This window comes from Chiloscyllium punctatum, chromosome 11, assembly GCF_047496795.1.
Source record: "Chiloscyllium punctatum isolate Juve2018m chromosome 11, sChiPun1.3, whole genome shotgun sequence".
NCBI lineage: Eukaryota > Metazoa > Chordata > Chondrichthyes > Orectolobiformes > Hemiscylliidae > Chiloscyllium > Chiloscyllium punctatum.
Window position 1 is genome coordinate 15,937,346 of NC_092749.1, and position 23,435 is coordinate 15,960,780.

At 41.9% G+C, this 23,435-nt stretch overlaps 1 protein-coding gene across 2 annotated transcripts in view; it reads left to right on the forward strand.

Moving 5' to 3' along the window:
- Positions 1-20,668, forward strand: part of krtcap3 (keratinocyte associated protein 3) — a 39,761-nt gene extending 19,093 nt beyond the window's left edge. For both annotated transcript variants that reach the window (XM_072580354.1, XM_072580353.1), the window contains 4 exons: positions 10,246-10,446; positions 13,172-13,306; positions 14,090-14,187; positions 19,020-20,668. In XM_072580354.1, coding sequence (XP_072436455.1) covers positions 10,246-10,446; positions 13,172-13,306; positions 14,090-14,179 — 426 coding nt within the window. In that variant the 3' untranslated portion in view covers positions 14,180-14,187; positions 19,020-20,668. The remainder of the gene's footprint in view (positions 1-10,245; positions 10,447-13,171; positions 13,307-14,089; positions 14,188-19,019) is intronic.
- Positions 20,669-23,435: the final 2,767 nt, after the last annotated feature.

Consider the following 23,435-nt stretch of genomic DNA (forward strand, 5'->3'; position numbering starts at 1 on the left):
TGATTTGGAGATGCCTGTGTTGGACTGGGGTGTACAAAGTTTAAAAATCACGGGTTATAGTCCAACAAGTTTAATTGGAAGTACACAAGTTTTCGGAGCGCCGCTCCTTCATCGGGTGATTGTGGACTCTCAATCACCTGATTTGGTGGCCTCCAAATCAAACTATGCCTCCTTCAATCCTGCAATGTTTTTGAAAAAGGGGCTGACTAAATTCAGTGATAATGCAAAACATCCTTGATGCTGTTGAAAATCAAATTTTGCATTTTAAAAAGTTCACCATTTTAATTTCTAGGAGGCTTGATATTTCACCATTAGTCCTATTTGTACTTCACTCACTGTGAAACTTTAATTAGAAGTGACAATTTCAATGCCTTTCATTCTCTATATTTATAACAGTGGTGACACTTCACCTCACAAGAACTTCAGTGGCAAGTAGATTAAGCCATTAAATTAGCTCTTGAACTAGTTGCCTGGTTCAAGTAGAATGCATTATTTGTTCATTAGAGGCTACTGTCTGACAGGTAATCTGAGCACAATAAGCACATTACCTGGTGTGCATTGTATCCATTTATTGTTGTCAATCCAATAATTCCTGAAGAAGGGCTCATGCCCGAAACGTCGATTCTCCTGCTCCTTGGATGCTGCCTGACCTGCGCTTTTCCAGCAACACATTTTCAGCTCTGATCTCCAGCATCTGCAGTCCTCACTTTCTCCAATCCAATAACTCATACCTTGTTTAAATTTTGCTGGAATGTATTTTACAATTTCTGATTGTGCATCAGGAGGATCTTGCAGCAATACAGCACCAAATAAAGAAATGTCGTCTGGGTTATTTTCACTGAAGGATGCCCAGCACATTATTACATCAGAGTTGTGAGGTGAAATCATGAGTTTGTCTTTTGAAGTATTAATTATGATAGCACTCATTGTGCTCTCACGTGTGAATCAGAAGGTTGAGAGTTCAGTTCCACTCCAGATCAGCACCTCTTGTGTAGCGCTGAGGGAATATTTGAAGTTATCATCTTTAAAATCATACATTAAACTGAGATCATATCTGCCTACTCAAATGGTTTCTGTGGGAAAACAATACAAGAATATACTACAACAATGACTGCACTTCATAAATAATTCTTCATTACAAAGAAGGGAGGATGGGTAAATTGAAAGTTCTTCCCTTCTGTCCATAATCATGTGATTTAGTTTTGAAAATGTAGATTGTGTAAGCTTTGACAATAACAGACGTGAAACTCCACAAAGGAGTGCTGTTTGTGTCCAATCAAGGAAACCCCCACTTGTTATGACTGACTTTGGAATTTTCTGGAAGCTTGATCATTAGTGCTGAACTAGCGAAGTTCATCTGATATACATTTCAACTCCTGTCACCACCAACTAAGCAATCATTTTGACAGTTTCAGTGGTTTTTTAAAAAAAATAAACAATTGTATTACCCTCTAGCTTGATAATAAAATGCTTTGGGATTTGTTTTCATCACTTGTACAGTGTTTGTCCATACCTAAATGCCTGGAGATCAGCTAAAAGTCAACTACTGTACTTTGCTGTGGGTCTACAGTACATATAAACCTGACCAGATAAGAATGGCAGATTTCCTTCCCTAAAGGACATTAAGCTTACCAAATAATAGGTTGTTACAACAATTAAGTGGCCAGGTTAGTCTTCCCATCTATTAAATTCCAGTTTCATTATTTACCATGATGGAATTTGAATCCATGTCCCCACAACATTCACTTAGTCCTTTGGATTGCTAGTCCAGTGACATTGCCACTATGCCAGCTCCTCCCCAATTTCATGAAAGCTGCCACAAAAAATTTATTTTTCAAGGGCAAATGCAGCCTTGACCAAGGACTTTCTTTTTTCCCAGCCAACCATATTTGTCATTTTTTTTGCATTTGTACCTAGCTCAGTAATCCATCTTAATTTTTGCAATCAGCAATTAAGTGATGCTGCTTATCACTGACCACAGAAGATTTAATGATCTGAGATATGGATTTTCCCCTTTCTTGATAGCAGTTTGAACAAATTTGTGGACAGATTATGGAAAAGTGTAAAAATGGGGTGGTTGTGTTGTTTTGTTTTCACCTCCTATATTGACTGGAACTCTTCCAGGGGCTTGGATTGGAGGGAATTTGTTAGAGATGTCCAGGAGGGGTGATTTTTGAAGCCAGATGTAAATGGTCCAACAAAGGAAGGGGCCTACTAGACCTGTTATTGGGAAATGATTGAAGTTTCATTGGAGGAGCATTTTGGCAACCGTGACCAAAAATGCTGTAAGTTTTTTTAAATGTGAAAATGAAAGAGAAGGATGGCAAGATTGGGAACCTTCGATGATAAGAGAAATTGTGACCTTAATCAAAATTTAAAAGGGGACATACCTAAGGTTTAGGAAACTGAAGGCTGACAGCTCTCAGAGAGCAGGAATTACCTTAAGGAAGGAGCTGGGGCTTAAAGGAGCCTTGGCAAACAGGATTAAGAAAAATCCCAAGGCATTCTATGCATATAAAAGGAGCAAGAGGGTAGCTGGGAAAAAAGATAAGTCCACTCAAGGCTAAAGGAGGGAATTTTTGGATGGAGCCAAAGAAATAGGGTGAAGTCCTTAGTGAATACTTTGCCTTCTCTAGACTCACCACCCCCCATGTCCTACTCCTTTATGAATACCAATGCAATGTGGATGTTCTGAGGCATGTAAATTATAAGAAAAGGGAGGTGGTGTTGAAAAGCATTAAGATAGATAAGTCACCAGGACCTGATGGGATCTATCTCCAAATACTGAGAGGGACTATTGAAGAAAGTGCTGGTGCCTTGTGCGAAGTCTTTATATGATCTTTGACAGAGATCCCAGAGGACTGGAGAATGGCCACAGGCATAGTGTCATACAGCTTGGAAACAGATCCTTTGGTCCAACCAGTTCATGCCAACCATGTTTCCAAATGAAACTAGTCCCACCTGCCTGCCCTTGGCCCATATCCCTCTGAACCTTTCCTATTCATTAACTTATACAAATGTTTGTTAAACATTGCAACTGTACCTGTATTCCACACATGAACTACCCTGTATGTTTTTTTTAGAAAGTTGCCCCTCCTGTCCTTTTGAAATCTCTCTCCTCTCACCTTGAAAATATACCCCCTGGTTTTGAACTGTAGGGAAAAGACTTGTGATTCACATTATCCATGCACCTCATAATTTTATAAACATCAATAAGGACACCCCTCAATCTCCTCTGTTCCAATGAAAAAAGTCCCAGCCGTTCCAGACTATTTTAATATGTCAAACCCTCCATCCCTGGCAACATCCTGGTAAGTTTTTTTCTGAACTCTCTTCAGCTTAATATCCTTTCTATAATAGGGCAACCAGAACTGCACAGTCTTCCAGAAGAGGCCCCACTAACATCCTGTATAGCCTCAACATGACATCTCAACTCCTATCCTCAAAGGTTTGAGCAATGAAGGCAAGTGTGCTAAATGCCACCTTAAACACCCTGGCTATCTGTGATGCAAATTTCAAAGAATTATGTCCCTGAACTCCAAGGTTTCTCTGTTCTACAGCACTGCCCGGGATCCTACCATTAATTATATAAGTCCTGTCCTAGCCAATGGCGTTCCTTTGTTTAAGAATGGCAATAGGGATAATCCAGGAAATTACAGGCCAGTGATTCTTATGTCAGTGATAGGGAAATTTTAAAGAAGGTTCTTAGGGACAGGATTTACTCCCATTAAGAAAAATATGGACTTATTAGCAATAAGCAGCATGGCTTTGTGCAGGCTCTCTTTTGAGGAAATGATAAAGATTGACAGAAGTGCAATGGATTTTGTCTACATCGATTTTTAGCAATATTTTTGACAAGCTTCCTCATGGCAAGTTGGTTCAGAAGGTGAAGTAATGTCAGATCGGAGGTGAGATGGATGCAGAACTGGCTTGGTCATGGAAGACAGTCGTAGTGGAAGGATGTTTTACTGACTGGAGATCTGTGACGAGTGGCGTTGTGCTGGGACCCCTGTGTGTAATACATACAAATGACTTGTAGGAGAAGGTAGGGTAGTCTGATTAGGAGGCTTACAGACATCACAAAAATTGGAGGAGCTGCAGATAATGAGGATGATTTAGAGGATACAGCAGGATATAGATAGGAGACTTGAGTGGAGAAATGGTAGATGGAATTTAATCAGGGCAAATGTTGGGTAGTGGAAGATCTAATGTAGGAAAGACTTATACAGTAAATGGTAGATCATGAACACACAGTGATCTAGGCATAACAGGTCCACCGTTCCCTGAATACGACAACACTGGTGGACATGTTTGTGTTCATTGGTAGGGGCATAAGAGTATAAAAATTTGCAAGTCATGTTGCAGCTGTATAAAACTTGAAATGGGCCCACCTTTGGAACATTGTGTGTAGTTCTGGTTACAACACTACCAGAAGGATGTGGGGGCCTTGGAGAGGGTACAGAAAAGGTTTACAAGGTATTAGCTATGAGATACATTGAACAAATTTACTTTTTTCACTTGAACATTGGAGGCTTAGAGGTGACCTGATAGAAGTTTACAAAATTGAGATAGACAGATAGTCAGGGTCCTTTTCCTAGGATAATGCCAATTACTAGGAGACATGGGTTTAAGGTACAAGGAGTAAAGTTTTAAAGGAGAGGCAAGTTTTTTTTGTTTTTGTACCGAGGGTGGTAAGAATAGAGAGATGGTAGAAGCTGACACAATTGCATTATTCAGGAGGCATCTTGACAGATACGTGAAAAGGCAGGGAATACAGGGATATGGACCACCTAGAGGCAACAGGTTTTTGGTTTAGAGAGTCATCATGTGGCTGTGCAGGTTTGCTTTGTTGAAGGCCTGTTCTGTGCTGTACTGCTTTTTGTTCTTTGTTCTATATCCTTGTGTACTGTTCCCTAATGCAACCTCTTCCCCTCTGCATCTGTGATGATTGACTGCTTCTTCTGTGATCATATGCATCTTCATCTAAGTTGGGTGAAGTACCAGAGGGTGCTAGAGGTCCATAGAATACTTTTGCTAGCCAGGAAGCCATGTCATTTAGGAGAGATGGGGAGCTAAGGCTGGTGTATTTCACAAACATTGAAAGTTGTAAAGCACTTTTGAGGCAATGAGGTACTGTGTAATGTAAGAAATGTGAAGAATTCTGTGCAGAATTTCTTTCCTTGCCCTGCCTATGGTGTTGGTACTTGGACAAATCAGTTACTGAATCCTCTTCCTCCCATTGCAAGTTCTCCAGCTTTAGAACAGTTATCCTGAACCTTAGTATCAGTTAGGCAGTGGAGTCATCTGGATTCTCATTCTTTGTGGAGAGCTGTCCCAGTCTTTCTGACTATGCTGTCCCCTCCAGCCACTACTTGTTCCACATATTTGAATGGTTTCCTGTACTATGGTGCCATTGTTGGGTAGCTCCTCATCTGCTGCCTTTGCTGTCTCCTAGACCAGCTCAAAGAACTGTAAGACCTATTGAACAATTGCAAAGGCTGATGCTTCTGTCCTTCAGATTGTCATGCTTTTCTCATACTCTCTATCATACCCTCCTGTCCATGAACATGGAACAAATCAGAAGACACTTGCCTCTAGGTGGTCCATATCCCTGTATTCCCTGCCTTTTCACGTATCTGTCAAGATGCCTCCTGAATAATGCAATTGTGTCAGCTTCTACCATCTCTTTTGGCAGTGTATTCTTACCACCCTCTGTACAAAAACAAAAAAAACTTGCCTCTCCTTTAAAACTTTACTCCTTGTTAAACTGTATGACTGCCCCCATGTACAAAGAATCCAGGTATCATTGCCTTCCTTGATGTGTCAGTGACAGTTCAGCTTCCTACTCAAACATTTACCACAGATGTACTTGCCTTGAATCAAATTGGCATTCTGGAGTTCATGTTGCATCTGAGACATATCACCTATCCTATCATATTTAATATTATAATTAATTACTTGCGTATTCTTATGGTTTTAATGTTTTATCACCTTGTCACCAGTTAGAGTCATAGAGTCCAACTGCAAGGTATTCAGGTCCTTTGCCCCAAACTGGTCCATGCCAACCAAAATGTCCAACCACACTAATCCCATTTCCCTCCACTTGACCCATATCCTTACAAAGCTTTCCTATCTATGTATTTGTCCAAATGCCTTTTAAATGTTGTTAATGTACCACTTCAACCACTGCTGCTGCCAGCTCATTCCATATATGTGTTACTCTGTATATTTTTTAAAAAACTGCCCCTCCGGTTCCCATTTATTCTTCTTTTAACCTTAAAACTGATGCCCTTTAGTCCTCAATTCCACGTCCATGGGAAAAGCATTGAGTGCATTCACCCTATCCATGCCTCTCTTGATCTTATACTTGTCTATAAGATTTCCCCTCAGTCTCCTATGCTCTAAAGAAACACGTCCTAGCTTGTCCAACCTCTCCTTTTAACTCCCTATAGCAAGTGTACTATTGTAAATGTTTGGAATAGAGCAAACCTTTTGTTATTCAACTGATATTCACCAAATAAATAGCTTATTTTCCTGTAGCAGAGTCAAACTTCATTCTTGGAGACTCTAAAACCTAGAAAAGCAATAGCACTTTTTTTCTCTCTTATCCCTAACTCCCTTTCATCACCTTCCCTTTATATATTCACCAACAGAATATGGGCACACTGGCTGGGCCAGCATTTTATTCCATCCTAGCTGCCCTTGAAGATTGTTGGGCTGCCACAGTTCCAGTCCATTCACAGGTACATGTCCAGTATAAGTACACACACAATGTTTTATTGCAAGGCACACTAAATTGGCTAAATCTACCTGCTCCTAATACAGAATCCCCACGTGACCCAGTTAGAGGAATGTCCATACATGCAATCATATTCGGAGTAGAAATCAGCCATGTCATACTTCAAGCCTGCTCCACCATTCAACAAGATCGTGGTCGATCTGTTGCTATTCCAAATTCCACATTCCTACCTACTCAAAACCTTAGAATCTAATAAACCAAAGGAACCAATCTACCTCTGCCTTAAAAATATTCAATGGCAGAGATTTCCAGAGTTGTACAATCCTTTGAGAGACGGAATTACCCCTCATCTTGTCCCTAAAAGGATGATTGCCAATTTTAAAATACTGTGCCCGATTCTGGAATCACAAGATTAAATGTCCTTTCTGCATTCAACTTAAGATCATTCAAGATCCTAAACTTAAATCAAATCATCTTCCGTATTTCTAAATACTAGGGAAAAGCAAGCTCAGCCTGTTTAATTGTTCATTACAAGACAATCTGCTCATTCCAAGTATCGATCTATAAACCTCTTCTGAGCCACCTCCAATGTATTTACATCTTTCCTTAAATAAGGAGACCGAGGAAGGTACACGAGGATGTGTTCTCCCCAGTGTCTTTTATACTTGAAATGTGACATCTTGACTTTATTAATGTTCGATTCTTCTTGTAATATTGGATAGCATTCCATTAGTCTTGTGAATCACTTGCTGCAATTCATGCAGTAGTACGGGACTCATGCACCTCAAAATTCTGCAGTTGTCCTCCATTTAAAATTATACTCTACTTTTTTTATTCTTCCTTCCAAAGTGAACTCTTCATGTTTTCTCACATTATATTCCATTTACCAGATTTTAGCATGTGACTCAACAAGGGTCCAAAATGGTAAAAACAATGACTGGAGATGCTGAAAACCAAATACTGGATTAGTGGTGCTGGAAGAGCACAGCAGTTCAGGCAGCATCCAACGAGCAGCGAAATCGACGTTTCGGGCAAAAGCCCTTCATCAGGAATAAAGGCAGTGAGCCTGAAGCGTGGAGAGATAAGCTAGAGGAGGGTGGGGGTGGGGAGAGAGTAGCATAGAGTACAATGGGTGATTGGGGGAGGAGATGCAGGTGATAGGACAAGGAGGAGAGGGTGGAGTGGATAGGTGGAAAAGGAGATAGGCAGGTAGGACAAGTCCAGGAGACAGTAACTGAGCTGGAAGTTTGAAACTAGAATGAGGTGGGGGAAGGAGAAATGAGGAAGCTGTTGAAGTCCACATTGATGCCCTGGGGTTGAAGTGTTCCGAGGCGGAAGATGAGGCGTTCTTCCTCCAGGCGTCTGGTGGTGAGGGAGCGGCGGTGAAGGAGGCCCAGGACCTCCATGTCCTCTGCAGAGTGGGAGTTGAAATGTTGGGCCACGGGGCGGTTTGGTTGATTGGTGCGGGTGTCTCGGAGATGTTCCCTAAAGTGCTCTGCTAGGAGGCGCCCAGTCTCCCCAATGTAGAGGAGGCTACATCGGGAGCAACGGATACAATAAATGATATTGGTGGATGTGCAGGTGAAACTTTGGATGTGGAAGGCTCCTTTAGGGCCTTGGATAGAGGTGAGGGAGGAGGTGTGGGCACAGGTTTTACAGTTCCTGCGGTGGCAGGGGAAAGTGCCAGAATGGGAGGGTGGGTCGTAGGGGGGTGTGGACCTGACCAGGTAGTCACGGAGGGAACGGTCTTTGCGGAAGGCGGAAAGGGGTGGGGAGGGAAATATATCCCTGGTGGTGGCGTCTTTTTGGAGATGGCGGGAATGTCGGTGGATGATTTGGTTGATGCGAAGGTTTGTAGGGTGGAAGGTGAGCACCAGGGGCGTTCTGTCCTTGTTACGGTTGGAGGGGTGGGGTCTGAGGGCGGAGGTGTGGGATGTGGACGAGATGCGTTGGAGGGCATCTTTAACCACGTGGGAAGGGAAATTGCGGTCTCTGAAGAAGGAGGCCATCTGGTGTGTCCTATGGTGGAACTGGTCCTCCTGGGAGCAGATACGGCGGAGGCGGAGAAATTGGGAATACGGGATGGCATTTTTGCAAGACATAGGGTGGGAAGAGGTGTAATCCAGGTAGCTATGGGAGTCAGTGGGTTTGTAAAAAATGTCAGTGTCAAGTCGGTCGTCACTAATGGAGATGGAGAGGTCCAGGAAGGGGAGCGAGGTGTCCGAGATAGTCCAGGTAAATTTAAGGTCAGGGTGGAATGTGTTGGGAAGTTGATGAATTGCTCAACCTCCTCGCGGGAGCACGAGGTGACGCCAATGCAGTCATCAGTGTAGCGGAGGAAGAGGTGGGGAGTGGTGCCGGTGGTCCAAAATGACAGATATGTCTAACTATCTGTCATCTGTGAATTTGGCTTTCATGTCTGCGAATCCCTTGTCTAAGTTATTGATATGAATTATAAACTGTTGAGGGCCCAGTGCAAATCCACGGATCACATCTTGCTGATCTGAAAATAATTAGTTTATGCATACTGTGTCGTACCAGCCAGCCTATCTTCTAGCCATTTTAATATGTTACTAAGCAATTCATCCGTTTTCTGCAGCGGTATGGTCTTTTCTCAATCCCAGGAGTCATGAATTGACCTAAGAGGGACCTTGTCTTAATTTTTCAAAAATCTTTTCATGACTATGTCTTCTGTTATTAATATTGACAGTGTGGTATGACGACTTGAATACTTTTTGTAAAAAGTATGTGATTATAAATTACTTTTACTCTGTTCTGTCCTTTGCATAATAATCTATTATGTGGCATCTTGTCAAATGTTTTTGATATTTCAATTGCTCCTTTGATTAATTAAACCCGACTGCTGTTCTCATGGAATCTTTGTTAAAATCTAGCTTAAGGGTGTGCATTTAGCATTGAACCGAAATCTACATTTTGATTTGGACTGTACAAAATTTGGACTTAAACAAAAAGGATAGGACTTTGTTACCTACCACCTGCCAGTATTCAGTCTCAAATCTGCAGAACTAAAGTAAGTACTCTACGGCCTAGTGATGAATATGGAATTTGTGCTGCTTGTAAGTTTGCTTCCTACCAGAATTAGATTACTTAGTGTGGAAACAGGCCCTTCGGCCCAACAAGTCCACACCGACCCGCCAAAGCGTAACCCACCCAGACCCATTCCCCTACTTTTACCCCTTCATCTAGTACTAGGGGCAGTTTAGCATGGCCAATTCACCTAACTTGCACATTTTTGGACTGTGGGAGGAAACTGGAGCACCCGGAGGAAACCCACGCAGACATAGGGAGAATGTGCAAACTCCACACAGTCGCCTGAGGTGGGAATTGAACCTGGGTCTCTGGGGCTGTGAGGCAGCAGTGCTAACCACCGTGCCACCCAGTAAATGATTCACACTGCCAGTAGCTGATGGGGTTCTGGCATGGTGTAGTGGTCTCTGCTTTCTGTTTTTTTTTAATCATTTGACTTTCCGATTTTATTTCTGCAGCACTGGGGACTAATGTCAATCTCTCTACTAAATATTTTGATATCGTTGGCCTGCTCAGTTGGACTGATGCTTGCCATTGTGCTGACAGTATCACTTGGTGGCAGGAACCTGATTTCTGGCTGCAACTCCACAATGGTGCCAGCTATCTCTAACAGGGCAGCGATAATGAATGAGTGCCCATTTGACACCACACGTATTTATGTAAGTATTCAGGCATTTCGGCATCTTTTGAAGGTAGGAGAATAGGAAATGCTATCCTGTCCACCCGACTGGCTCTAATCCAGAGCTTCATCCATCTGGATTTTAAGTTGCAACAGAAAGATGTGAGGGCTTTTGACAAATTGAAGAGACTGGACCTGCGCTCTCAGTTTAGTTTAGAATAATGAGAGGTAATCTCATTGAAATATACAAAATTCTTACATTTGATAGCTGATGCAGGAATTATGGCTCCCTTGGTGGAGGATCTGGGGGGAGGTGGCATCCAGAGCTGGGGGTTTGGGGGAAGCACAGTCTCAAAATAAGGGCAGGCCATTTCTGACTGAGATGAGAAGGAATTTTTTTTCACTTGGAATGGTGAGTCTTTGGAGTCCTCCCACTACAGAGGATTGGAGGCCATTGACAGTCATTAAGTCGATAAACCTTCTACTTAATACAGTCAGTCCCATGTGTTTCTCTTTCTGGTGAGTTTAAATTAGAGCTCTTCAGTTCGCACCATACACATGGTCATTTATTTGATTCCACATGATTGTATTATTTTCATTATTCACTGTGGCGAGAATGGTCTGTTAGTCAGAAATAACGCAAAAGTTGTTGGTCAAATAAATGCCCAACATAGTGACTATACCAATTAGTGAGAGTTCATTTCTCCTTTAACTAAAATCTCTTCCCTTGATTCAGATCTGTTTGCTTCATGGAGTAGACACAAATGTATGATAAAACCAGTTTACTTGAGTCCTATAGCAGTTAAATCAAGTAAGTGTTTATTACCTGGCAAAGGATAGTTGAGGGTCGAATTTCAAACTGTGTGTGGAAGGCAGAATTCTGTTGCCTTGTAATTTGTGCAACAAACAGACGCCTTTAGTATTTTTTCCCCACCATATGATCAGCAGGAGCACATGGCGAGTCCTGAAATAAATAAAATTGGTACTTGCCTCCCCACTGTATGTTAAATCTGTGACAGTCAGGGGGTTGGCATTGGGCTGACTACAGCATTCGTTAAAGCTGGTTTTTATATTTTTCCCAACTCCCTTTCTTTTTGCTAACCTTAGTAAATTTGGAAATATTACTTGACTGTTGCTGCAAGCTGTATGAAATTTGAATGTTCAGGACTGACTGCTCTCACATGGCATTTAAGTAAAAGGAGTGTAGCTTAAGAGTGACACTACAGGTGCCTTCAATTTTAAAGCAATGACAATGTCAGCCTTGTCAACATAAATTGATCATAAAAATGGCATTGAGAGTGTTTGCAATGTAAAATCAGCTTATGAGTTGGTGCTCCTAGTATAAAAACGTGATCTGAAGTCATAAGTGAATCTGATAAACAAACCTTGAACCGATCAAAAGGAATATTTATGCACCTGGGACATCCCAAAAAAGGGAGCAAATAAAGACCAAATCTATTTTGCAACCCCACACCCCACTACAACAGATCCTGGATGTCCTTGTTTGTATTCGAGACTGGGGTTTTCTGTCAACAGTCTGGAACTGAAACCATAGAGAGACACAAGATTGGAGTAGGAGGAGACTGTTTGGCCCTTTGAGCCTGTACTGCCATTCATCACAATCATGGCTGACTGTCCAGCTCAACAGCCTAATCCTTAGAGGATGCTTTCTCTCCATAACCTTTGATTCCATTCGCCCTGAGTGTTATTATCTAGCTGCCTCTTGAATACATTCAGTGTTTTGGCATCAAGTACATCCTGAGGTAATAAGTTCCACAGGTTCACCACTCTTCAGATGAAGAAATGTCTCCTCATCTCTGTCCGAAATGGTCTACCCCAAATCCTCAGACTGTTCCCTGGTTCTGGACACACCCACCATCAGGAACATCCTCCCTGCATCTACCCTGTCGAGGCCTGTTAGAATTTTATAAGTCTCGCTCGTCTGAACTCCAGCAAAAACAATCCTAACCTAGTCAATCTCTCCTCATACATCAGTCCCGCCATTCCTGGAAACAGCCTGGTTAACCTTTGCTGCACTCCCTTGAGCAAAAGCATCCTTCCTTAGAAAAGTAAATCAAAACTGCATACAATATTCTAGGTGTGCACTCCCTAAGACCCTGTATAACTGTAACTGCACATCCCTAGAATCCCACAGTTCAAAAGGAACACATTCAGCCCATCATTTCTATGCCATCTTTTTGAAAGATCTCTCTGGTTACTTTCTCTACACCCATCTCTTACCTCAAACTCCTCAAATTTTATCCCTTGAACTATTCCTCCAATCTCCTTTTGCAGTCGTTACTGCATTCGCTAAAGCCACCTTTTTTTTTGTCAAAACCCACTATGTAAACAAAATTCTCTTCATCTTACACTGACCTCTGTTTATTTTCCCTTGGCAGAGTAAGTGTGCAAACAGCAATTCTAATGTCACTATTGTTATCTACCTGAGATTGACAAATTCAAAACTTATCTGAGCCACCTTGGGCTATCTGACTGCTGCATTTGGAGATAACCCTGTTACCCTTGTATTATTCTACAGATTATTTTCATGTTATTTTCTAAATGAAGTGAAATGTAGTGCAGTGGCAGTTTCATCTGCACCTGCGATTCTTATTGTCATCCCTTACTCCTGTGTGTTTTCAATCCAGAAACCAATCTGTTTGAAGAGCTGTAAATTAGCACATTTGGAATTTGGTTGCGTGATTCCAAACTAAAATTGACAGAATATTTTGCTCTTGTGGTGATCCTTTTTTTCCTGTTTCCAGGATACTACACTAGCTTTATGGATTCCATCAATGATGATGTCTGCAGTTGAAGCAATACTATCAATCCGCTGTCTTATAGTATCAATGATTCTTCGAGGGATAGGGCCTTGTGGACAGAATGATGTGATAGATCGGGTCAGTATGTCTTTGCACCCTAGAGCATGTGAATGTGTCTACATGAGGCAAATATGTATGCTAGAATTATGTAGTTGGTCATTTGGGTGTGACTAGCTGCATAGTATGTGAGAGTTTTTAAAAGTATGACATACGTATATGCATGACTGTGTGTGAAGTCATTGTTTTATTCTATTGATAATGCACAGTCTGTCTAACGATAGATTACATCTCTGGTTTGCTTAAGTATTGTTCTTCAGTGCATGTGAAACTGACATTCCTGACTGTAATGAAGACCCTGAATTGATATATTTGACCCCACCGAAACTGTTCATTTTTCCTTTTCTCATCTGCCATCTGTTAAAGATCCAGTGCAGGCACAGTGGTCTGAATGTTCTTCTGTTATGCATGATACCACAGCATGTGTAGGAGTATAGCACACCCTTAGTTATTTCACTTCAGTGTTCTTGGCCTGACTTTCACACTGTACAATGCTACTGATCATATATTAAGTATTTGATGATGCATACTCCAACATTAGTGTGACTGTGCAGAGGAGTTCAATGTGGTGTTAAAAAAAATATTCATTTCATTTTAAAGTTGCATTTTCATGAAAACAAGTTGGCAACATCCTTTCTCAATTAGTTTCACAGAACCTGTTAACTTGAGAAGGTGACAGCATTGTTTCAGATTTGATCATTATTCAGGTTCTTTCTCCCCAAAAAAGTACCCATGATTTTAAAAGTGCATAAATTGTCTGAAGTCCCTCAGAAATTCAATGCTGTGAACAAATGTTGTTGTTAGATCGAGGAGGAAAACCCAGCGAAAGGAAAGAAAAGCCAGGAATTGGAAACTCATAAACTCATCAGGAAGAGTAGAGACATCCAGGTGTAGTGAAGCAGGTGAGTGTGTGGGTTTTCCCACTGGCCTGAGGTCTAATAAAGTTACTGTAAGATCTAGTTTGTATGGTATTAGAAATTTTTTTGATTTTGTTTTTTGCTCACTCTGGGGCATTGGGGAAGATGGGGTTAAGGAAGGTGCAGTAGAAGATCAACAATAGTCATATTGAATGTTTGAGTAGGTTCAAGGAGCTATATGGTCACTCTTGCTCCTGTTTCTTAGGTTCATCCTAACCTTGGAGTAACAGTACTCCTGTATGCTACTGAAGGAGTGCTGCATCATTGGCAATTTCTTCTTTCAGCGGAAAAATTCTGAAGCTTTGAATCTCCTATTAAGTGGTTCCTCTAGTTGACAGTCCAGAGTGTAGTGTCTTGAGCCTTTCAATCATCGTGAGATGGTATCATAGAACATTACAGCGCAGTACAGGCCTTTCGGCTCTCGATGTTGCGCCGCCCTGTCTTACTAATCTGAAGCCCCTCCCACCTACAATATTCTATGTATGTCCATATGCCTGTCCAATGACGACTTAAATGCACTTAAACTTGGCGAATCTACTACCGTTGCAGGCAAAGAATTCCATACCCTTACTACTCTGAGTAAAGAAACTACCTCTGACATCTGTCTTATACCTATCTCCCCTCACTTTAAAGTTGCCGTCCCCATACTTGGAAAAGGGCTCTCCCTGTCCGCCCTATCTAATCCTCCTGATTAACTTATATGTCTCTATTAAGTCACCTCTCAACCTTCTCTCTAACGAGAACAGCCTCAAGGCCCTCAGCCTTTCCTCTTAAGACATTCCTTCCATACTAGGCAGCGTCCTAGTAAATCTCCTCTGCACCCTTTCCAAAGCTTCCACATCCTCCTTATAATGTGGTGACCAGAACTGTACACAATACTCCAAGTGTGGCAATACCAGAGGTTGTACAGCTGCAGCATAATCTACTGGTTCCGGAACTCAATCCCTCTATTAATAAAAGGCCAAAACACTGTATGCCTTCTTAACAACCCTGTCAATCTGGATGGCAACTTTCAGGGATCTGTGTACATGGACACAGAGATATCTCTGCTCATCTGCACTCCCAAGAATCCTACCATTAGCCCAGTACTTTGCATTCCGATTACTCCTCCGTCCAAAGTGTATCACCTCACACTTGTCCACATTAAACTCCATTTGCCACCTCTCAGCCCAGCTCTGCATCCTATCTATGTCTCTCTGCAACCTACTACATCCTTCGTCACTATCCACAACTCCACTGACTTTAGTGTCGTCTGCAAATTTACTAACCCACCCTTCTAAGCCCTCATCCAGGTCATTTATAAAAATGACGAACAGCAGTGGACCCAACACCGACCCTTGTGGTATGCCGCTAGTAACTGGACACCAAAATGAACATGTTCCATCAACTACAACCCTCTGTTTTCTTTCAGCAAGCCAATTACTGATCCAAACTGCTATGTCTCCCACAATCCCATTCCTCCGCATTTTGTATAATAGCCTACTGTGGGGAACCTTATTGAATGCCTTGCTGAAATCCATATACACCACATCAACCGGTTTACTCTCATCGACCTGTTTGGTCACTTTGTCAAAAAAGTCAAGATTCGTTAAGCATGACCTACCCTTCACAAAACCATGCTGATTGTCTCTGATCAGATTATTCTTTTCTAGATGGTTATAAATCCTATCTCTTATAATTTTCCAACACTTTACCAACAACTGAAGTGAGACTCACTGGTCGGTAATTACCAGGGTTGTCTCTACTACCCTTTTTTTGAACAAGGGAACCACATTTGCTATCCTCCAGTCCTCAGGCACTATTCCTGTAGACATTGATGATCTGAAGATCAATGCCAAAGGCTCGGCAATCTCTTCCCTTGCTTCCCAGAGGATCCTAGGATAGATCCCATCCGGCCCAGGGGACTTGTCTATTTTCACACTCTGCAGGATTTCTAATACCTCTTCCTTGTGACCTTTTTAATCTCCTCTTGTCTAGATGCAAGTATCTCTGTATCTTCCTCGCCAACATTTTCATTTTCTATAGTGAACAATGTCGAAAAATTATTTATTTAGTGCTTCCCCTATCTCCTCTGACTCCACACCCAACTTCCCACTATTATTCTTGATTGGCCCTAATTTAACTCTTGTCATTTCTTTTATTCCTAACATGCCTATGGGAAGCTTTAGGGTTTACCTTGATCCTATCTGCCAACTTCTCATGTCTCCTCCTGGCTCTCTCTCCACCCCCCCACCCCCCCCCCCCCCCATCCCAAAAACACGATCAGAGACATCACTGACCCTGGCACCCGGGAGGCAACACACAACTGTGAGTCTCTCTCATCTCCACAGAACCTCCTATCTATCCCCCTAGCTATAGAGTCCCCAATGACTACTGCTTTGCTCCTCTTTCCCCCTTCCCTTCTGAGCAGCAGGTGACCCACTGCTTTCCCCTGGCAAGTCATCCCCCTCTTTACCTACCCCCCCCCCCCCCCCCCCCAACAATATCCAAAACGGTATACTTATTGTTTAGGGGAATGGCCACAGGGGATCCCTGCACTGCCTGCCGGTTCCCTTTCTGTCCCCTAACTGTCACCTATCTGTCTTTTCCTTTTATCTGGGGAGTGACTACCTCTCTAAGTCCTGTCAATAACCGCCTCTGCCTCCCGAATGATCCGAAGTTCATCCAACTCCAGCTCCCGTTCCCTAACGCGGTTTTCGAGGAGCTGGTGTTGGGTGCACTTCCCACAGATGTAGTCAGCAGGGACACTGGTGGTGACCCTTACTTCCCACATTCTGCAGGAGGAGCATTCCACTGCCCTAAACTCCATTCCCACTATTCTAACTCCCAAAGTGACTACTCAAAAACAAAAGGGTTAGGAAATAAACTAATTACCTTACCTTGTCAATCTGGCTCCCACAATCTTTTTTAGGTTAGAGGAGGAGGAGGAGGATAGGTGGGAGACACTACCTGAGTAGTGTCTCTGGTAATGCAACCATGCAAATATAAACTGTTCTACTTACCCTTCCCAGAAGTTTTTTGCTCGCTCCTCCCTCGCTGGCCTGAAGGTAAGAAGTTTAAATATACTTACCGACCTTCCCAACAATCGCCTCGCACAAATGTCACCTCCTCCCGGCTCCGCCTCTTGCTGCTCCGAAGTGACTTTGATCCTTTTTGATACATGAGCACATTCTGAGGACTTCCTCAATGGCGCTGAATCTTTGGTAATTAAAATGAATTAATCAATCTATAGTTTGAGGCCTCCTGTTTCTCCAACCCACTTTAAAGCTACCCTTTTATCAGTGGAAGTTAGTTAACGTAACAGAGCAGAGAGTGACACTCCTTATCTATATATCTCTGAATGAAACAAGCCTTCAAAGCAATCAGGAATATTTGTTCAAAGGAAGAACAAATTCATCCCTGTTGTATTTGCTGTTGGAGACTGATAGAAGGTCATTTGGCCTATCGTGTCCTCCTTGGCTAACAAGTAGCCATCCAACCTAATCCTATTTTCCTTTGTCCACAACTTTTTCAGGCAGTGCTCCAGATTCCCACCACCCTCCAGATGAGACAATTACCTTTCAGTTCCCTCTTAAACCCCCATCTCTTATCTTAAATTCATGCCCTCATGGGCCCTGAACCAAACTCCTCCTTACCTAGACCACTCCATTTTATACATTTACTTTTGGGCCTCCTTTCATTCTCCTCTATTCCAAACAAACCAACCCCACCAGTCTGATCTTGCCTCGTACCTCAAGTTCACTAGTCCAGTCAACAAGTAAATCTCCTCTGTATCCTCTCGTTAGCACAATGTTTTTCCAAGTGAAGAGTAAACATTTGTACCAGTGTGAACTTTAATACCCAGGAGGGGCTGAATGCTTCCAGGCTAGGAGTTAGGTGATTTTCTAGGTGGTGGGGGCGAGTGAATATACCCCATGTGGAACAATATCATTACCAAAGCCTTTTTCTCATTTGAACAGTTTCAGGACATGGTTACTGTTGAATCTGCTGTTTAAGGTGAAGATGTGCAAAGGTGAAAATTTCTTGCCTTTTTTTGGAAGGAGATGTTTCACTGCTTTCTCAAGTTGGACAAATTTTAGAGGAACAAATTGCCTTGTAAACTGACATTGTTGCTTGAGATTTGAGGTGGGAACTTGCAGGTTTCCATATAAATTAATACTTGACTCCAACCAGACTCTGAATCTCTGACCCTGATCAAAAATATTTGTTTGCCTTCATACAAGCATTAAAATTAGAATTCATGTTTAAGAAAGTAATGGGAGTTGCTATCTCACTGATCCTCAACATGCTAAGTTCCATTGGATGAGACGTTCCAGTTGTAGTCTGGAGTGTTGGCTTGTTTCTGTAGGAGACTGGAAGAATGGGTGGATACTTGTGACCCCATGGTGTGTCCTCATGGTTGGTTACTTCAAAGCAGGATTGATGGAGGGCTTGGAGGAGGTTGGAGGTACAATATAATGCAAAACAATCCAAAAAATACAAAAGGGGAAACACATTTGTTCCTTTGCATGGGTGGTAACTTTGCATTTGCATTATTAATTTTCTCTACTTGCTACATAGCGTCATTTTAACAAAATGGCTTATGATGAATCAACGCAGTCTTAATCTCTACGACCAAAATACCAATCTTGGTGTGTTTCCATTAAAGATTTTAATGTTCTCTTGTGTTAGTTGAGGAAGTGCTGCACTGACTGATATTTCACTGCAAAATTCCTCAAACGAATTCCTTTGCAGTTCATCATTACTATATGAAACATGAGTCCTGGTCAGTAGAATTGCTACAAGTAATAAATTTCATGTTTTCTTTCTTTTTTCAGGTGAATGTTTCCTTTACCAATTCGATGCGATGCCACTTATATTAGAATTCACATACAGCAGCTGAGCATGATGGATTATTTTTGAGGAATGGGCATATAATTTTTGACAAATGAGGATGCTGCACTGATCATTTAATATCATATTGAACTTGTAATTTAGAACTCCAAGATGGATGTATATAAGAGTAACTGCAGTCCCTCTTCTATTGGGCGAAATGCTATTCTGATCAAGATTATTACAAAACAAAACTACACCCAATTGATTTGTATTTAAGGCAGAGAGCCAGAGAAGCCAAATACACTCCTGTGCAGTTTCCAGTTAGTGCCGATTTTGTATTAAGTCAAGAGAGTCGTATCTGCTGAATGGTTTATGGTTATTATCTAGAAAGGAATCAGCCAGGTTTCCTGCTTCTAGTTGCTGTCTAGATTGAAAATGAGCATCAGCTGAAGAAAGGTGCAGGCTTGATGTGATTCTGTTAATGAAAGAAAAAACAGCCCCATTCATTGCCTGTGGGAGTATATTCATCTCTTTCTATTTAGATCCCTGCTTATGACACACAGTAAATCCACAGAGCTTGGAAGGGAGGTGTGGTTTGTCTTTCCAGTTTCTTCTGAGAGAATATAGGAGCTGCCTCATGTTTTGCTCACAGTGCCTTTTCCCCGATGAACTGACCAAGCTTGGAAAATTACCACGTTGCAACTATGGGGGCTTTATGACTGCTGTATTCTGTAATTCCATCTGTATTGCCAGGCAATATCTGGATATGGTCTGCAATCCTTGGACTTGGTACCTGGATTTGGTCAGCAATCCTTGGACTTGGTACCTGGACTTGACAAAACCTCCAAAATTCGTGTTGTATTGCATTCCATTTTTTTTGATAGCTCAGGGTCATGTGGCCCTGAAGTTGGCCAAGAGAACATGGTTCCAATTCCTGTCTTTGACTTAGCTGAGGGCACTGATTAGCAGAATAATACAATTCAGTCTGGTGACTGAGTCAGTGGTGGGGGTGGGATGGTCTACTCAAAGTCCAGCAGCTTGTTTTGTTGGTAATCAACTTTTGGAAAGCACTGGTTGTGACATCCACCCAAAGGTCAGTAGGCTTTGCGAGTTCCACCAAGACTTGGATCTGAAGAATGACACTTTGGAAGAAATACCCAAAGTTGACCATTGAACTTGAACTTTGGTGCAGAATTGACAGCTTCAGGGGAGTAGATGGAAGCAGAAAACATTTTAGAGTTCTAATGAATTGCAACATTGTGACAGTGCTGATTTCCAAGGACTTGTGTTTATTTTCCTTAATCCCACCAAATGACTTTTCCTGCAGGTCGGTTGTTGCTACAAATTATGTAGAAATAGCAACAAATGTTAACTCCATGTTAAAATTTTAAGATGATTAATTATGAATATCCTTTTTAAAAATTGTAATTTGTTTTTTTAAGTATCGTTTTTAAGAAAGCTAATAGTCATTTGGTATTACAGAACTTGAATTAAGTGACACTTTTGTGAAAGCTTTTTCTTGTATTAATCAAAATGTTTGTTTGTAAAAATATGATTGGGAACATTTTATACTGTAACTTGTACAATATCATGGTTTAGAAATATTGAATGAACAAAACACTGCAAATACAAAATTAGTGAAGTAATCCTACGTTTTTTCTTACTGCTGTCTTTTTGTCCTTTATTCCATTTTCACTTTATTCCCTCCTTTTTATCTTTTTCAACTGAGTCTGTATTTCAGCACCGTGCCTACTTAGCTGGGAAAATTGTGATTAGATTGAATGAGTTGATGGAAACTGAAAGGTCTCTGATTCACTCCCAGTACTGTATGGAGTTGAGGTGGTCAAAGTATTATCCCGGTTAGCCCAAGAAATTCTTGGTTAGGGCTAGGACAGAAATGAGTCCGTGTCACTATCTGTGGAAACACTGCAGAAATTGCGGTTCGCCCTCCCATTTGAAGAGCTGTGGCTCGCAAATTAGAAATGGCTGTTAGTCCAGATCGAAGTGGAATTCTGTCATCTGTCTCCACCCTATTTTTCAAAAGAAAAGTGAAGAATAATAGGTGACATGGTGGCTCAGCAGTTAGCACTGCTGCCTCATAGCGCCAGGGACCTGGGTTCAATTCCCGCCTCAGCCAACTGTCTGTATGGAGTTTGCACATTCTCCCGGTGTCTGTGTGGGTTTCCTCTGGGTGCTCTGGTTTCCTTCCACAGTCCAAAGATGTGCAGGTCAGGTGAATTACGCCATTGTGTTAGGTGTAGGGGAATGGATCTGGGTGGGTTGCCCTTCAGAGGGTCAGTGTGGACTGGTTGGGCTGAAGGGCCTGTTTCCACACTGTAGGGAATCTTGAAGAAAAAATACTAAACCCCACATGGCTTTGTGTGTAATTTTAGGATTCAGTTATAGATTAGATTAGATTGCTTAGTGTGGAAACAGGCCCTTCGGCCCAACCAGTCCACACCGACCCGCAACCCACCCATTACCCTACATTTACCTAACACTATGGGCAATTTAGCTTGGTCAATTCACCTGACCTGCACATCTTTGGACTGTGGGAGGAAACCGGAGCACCCGGAGAAAACCCACACAGACACCGGGAGAATGTGCAACCTCCACACAGTCAGTCGCCCGAGTCAGGAATTGAACCCGGGTCTCTGGCGCTGTGAGGCAGCAGTGCTAACCACTGTGCCACCGTGCCGCCCAGATTAGATTAGATTAGATTACTTAGTGTGGAAACAGGCCCTTCGGCCCAACAAGTCCACACTGCCCCGCCGAAGCGTAACCCACCCATACCCCTACATCTACATCTACCCCTTACCTAACACTACGGGCAATTTAGCATGGCCAATTCACCTGACCTGCACATCTTTGGACTGTGGGAGGAAACCGGAGCACCCGGAGGAAACCCACGCAGACACGGGGAGAACGTGCAAACTCCACACAGTCAGTCGCCTGAGGCGGGAAGATTGAAGAATACTTGCCACAAAATATGTGGCTTCTTCATGTGAAGAATGACATTTTCACCTTTTGCAAATTGTCAGCATCTGACAAATTTTGAATCTGATTTGGTACTAATTGAAGCCTTTTTTAAAAATTTGGCTGTCCAATCCACATGTTTTAACTTCCCATTCCAGAATTCTGATTGTAACAGTTCACTTTTCAGAGTAGCTCTTTCAGTGACCATGCTGATAGGGTTTACAAATTATTTGTGATAAATTTGTATCAATTTGGCATCATATAGCCTATCAGCATCAATACAAATGCCCAACTGCAGAACACTATCAGATGATAAAGACAATCTGTGCTGTAATTGAGTATAGGCTCAGTGTTGAAACTCTGGTCTACTCATTGTCATTTAAAAAAGAAATGGCTGGAGTTAGATTTACTGAATGAATGAACAATGGTGCCCCATCAGATAGCTGGCTTTGAATTTTGGTTCTCTGCCGAATTGATCACTCACTCCAAGGGCAGATGTCTAAGGAAGGATGTGCTATGACAATTGGCCCTCGCTTCATTGGTCTTTTTTGAAAGAGGTAATGGAAGCTTTTCTACACCTACCCTTCTTGGTAGATCTCCTGTTTGCAGGAGGAAAGCAAATTAATTCAAATGTGCCAGATGCTTGAATCACTAATTTAATTTGGTACAACTGAATTCCAAAATAGCTGATGGTATAGCTGTGAGGTATTTGAATTAGGTATTTTAAATATTTTTTCAAAAAAATAACGTGTATTTTGGGCGTCAGTTCTATTAAAATCAGTGGGATTTCACTTCGATGAAGAATCTTCAATGTTCACCATGTATTTCAAATTTTTTTAAAAATTAATAACTCAATAGTTTTGTTCTACACTTTTCCATGGATTCCATTCTTGGCTCTAATCCAGGTGTTAGTCATTTATTGCAAATGGCACGAAGTGGGAATTACAAGCTTTGATCATATTTAGGACATTGAGTAGCTACATATGGATGGACCAAGGTAAGTTCCAAAGTTGATGCCCAGTCTATGGTGATCCATTTTTCCAGTCCTAATGTTGGAGGGATGAACAATTTAGCTCAGGCACAGTCTCGTGTGATACCTGCAGCACAAACAGGCCACTTGGTCCACAAGTCCATGTGCCATACGAGTCCCATTCTTCACTTTTTTTGTTATATTTAACTGCATGAACACAGCTTATTTATTTTTCCATTGTAAGTTTATCCAGCTTCCTCCTAGCATAGATCTATCTACTTGCTTCTTTGCATTTTAAAACATTTCACTTTCTGGATCAGAGTTTCTCATGAATTTCTGCCTTTTCTTACTCCCCCACCCCTTCGACCAATTTTAGCTGGACTAAAATTCATCAGTGGTTTGACACTCCTGGGATAGCGTGTGTGTGTGTGCATCGTGGATGATTGAGAGTCTTCTGACTTTTACTGATTTT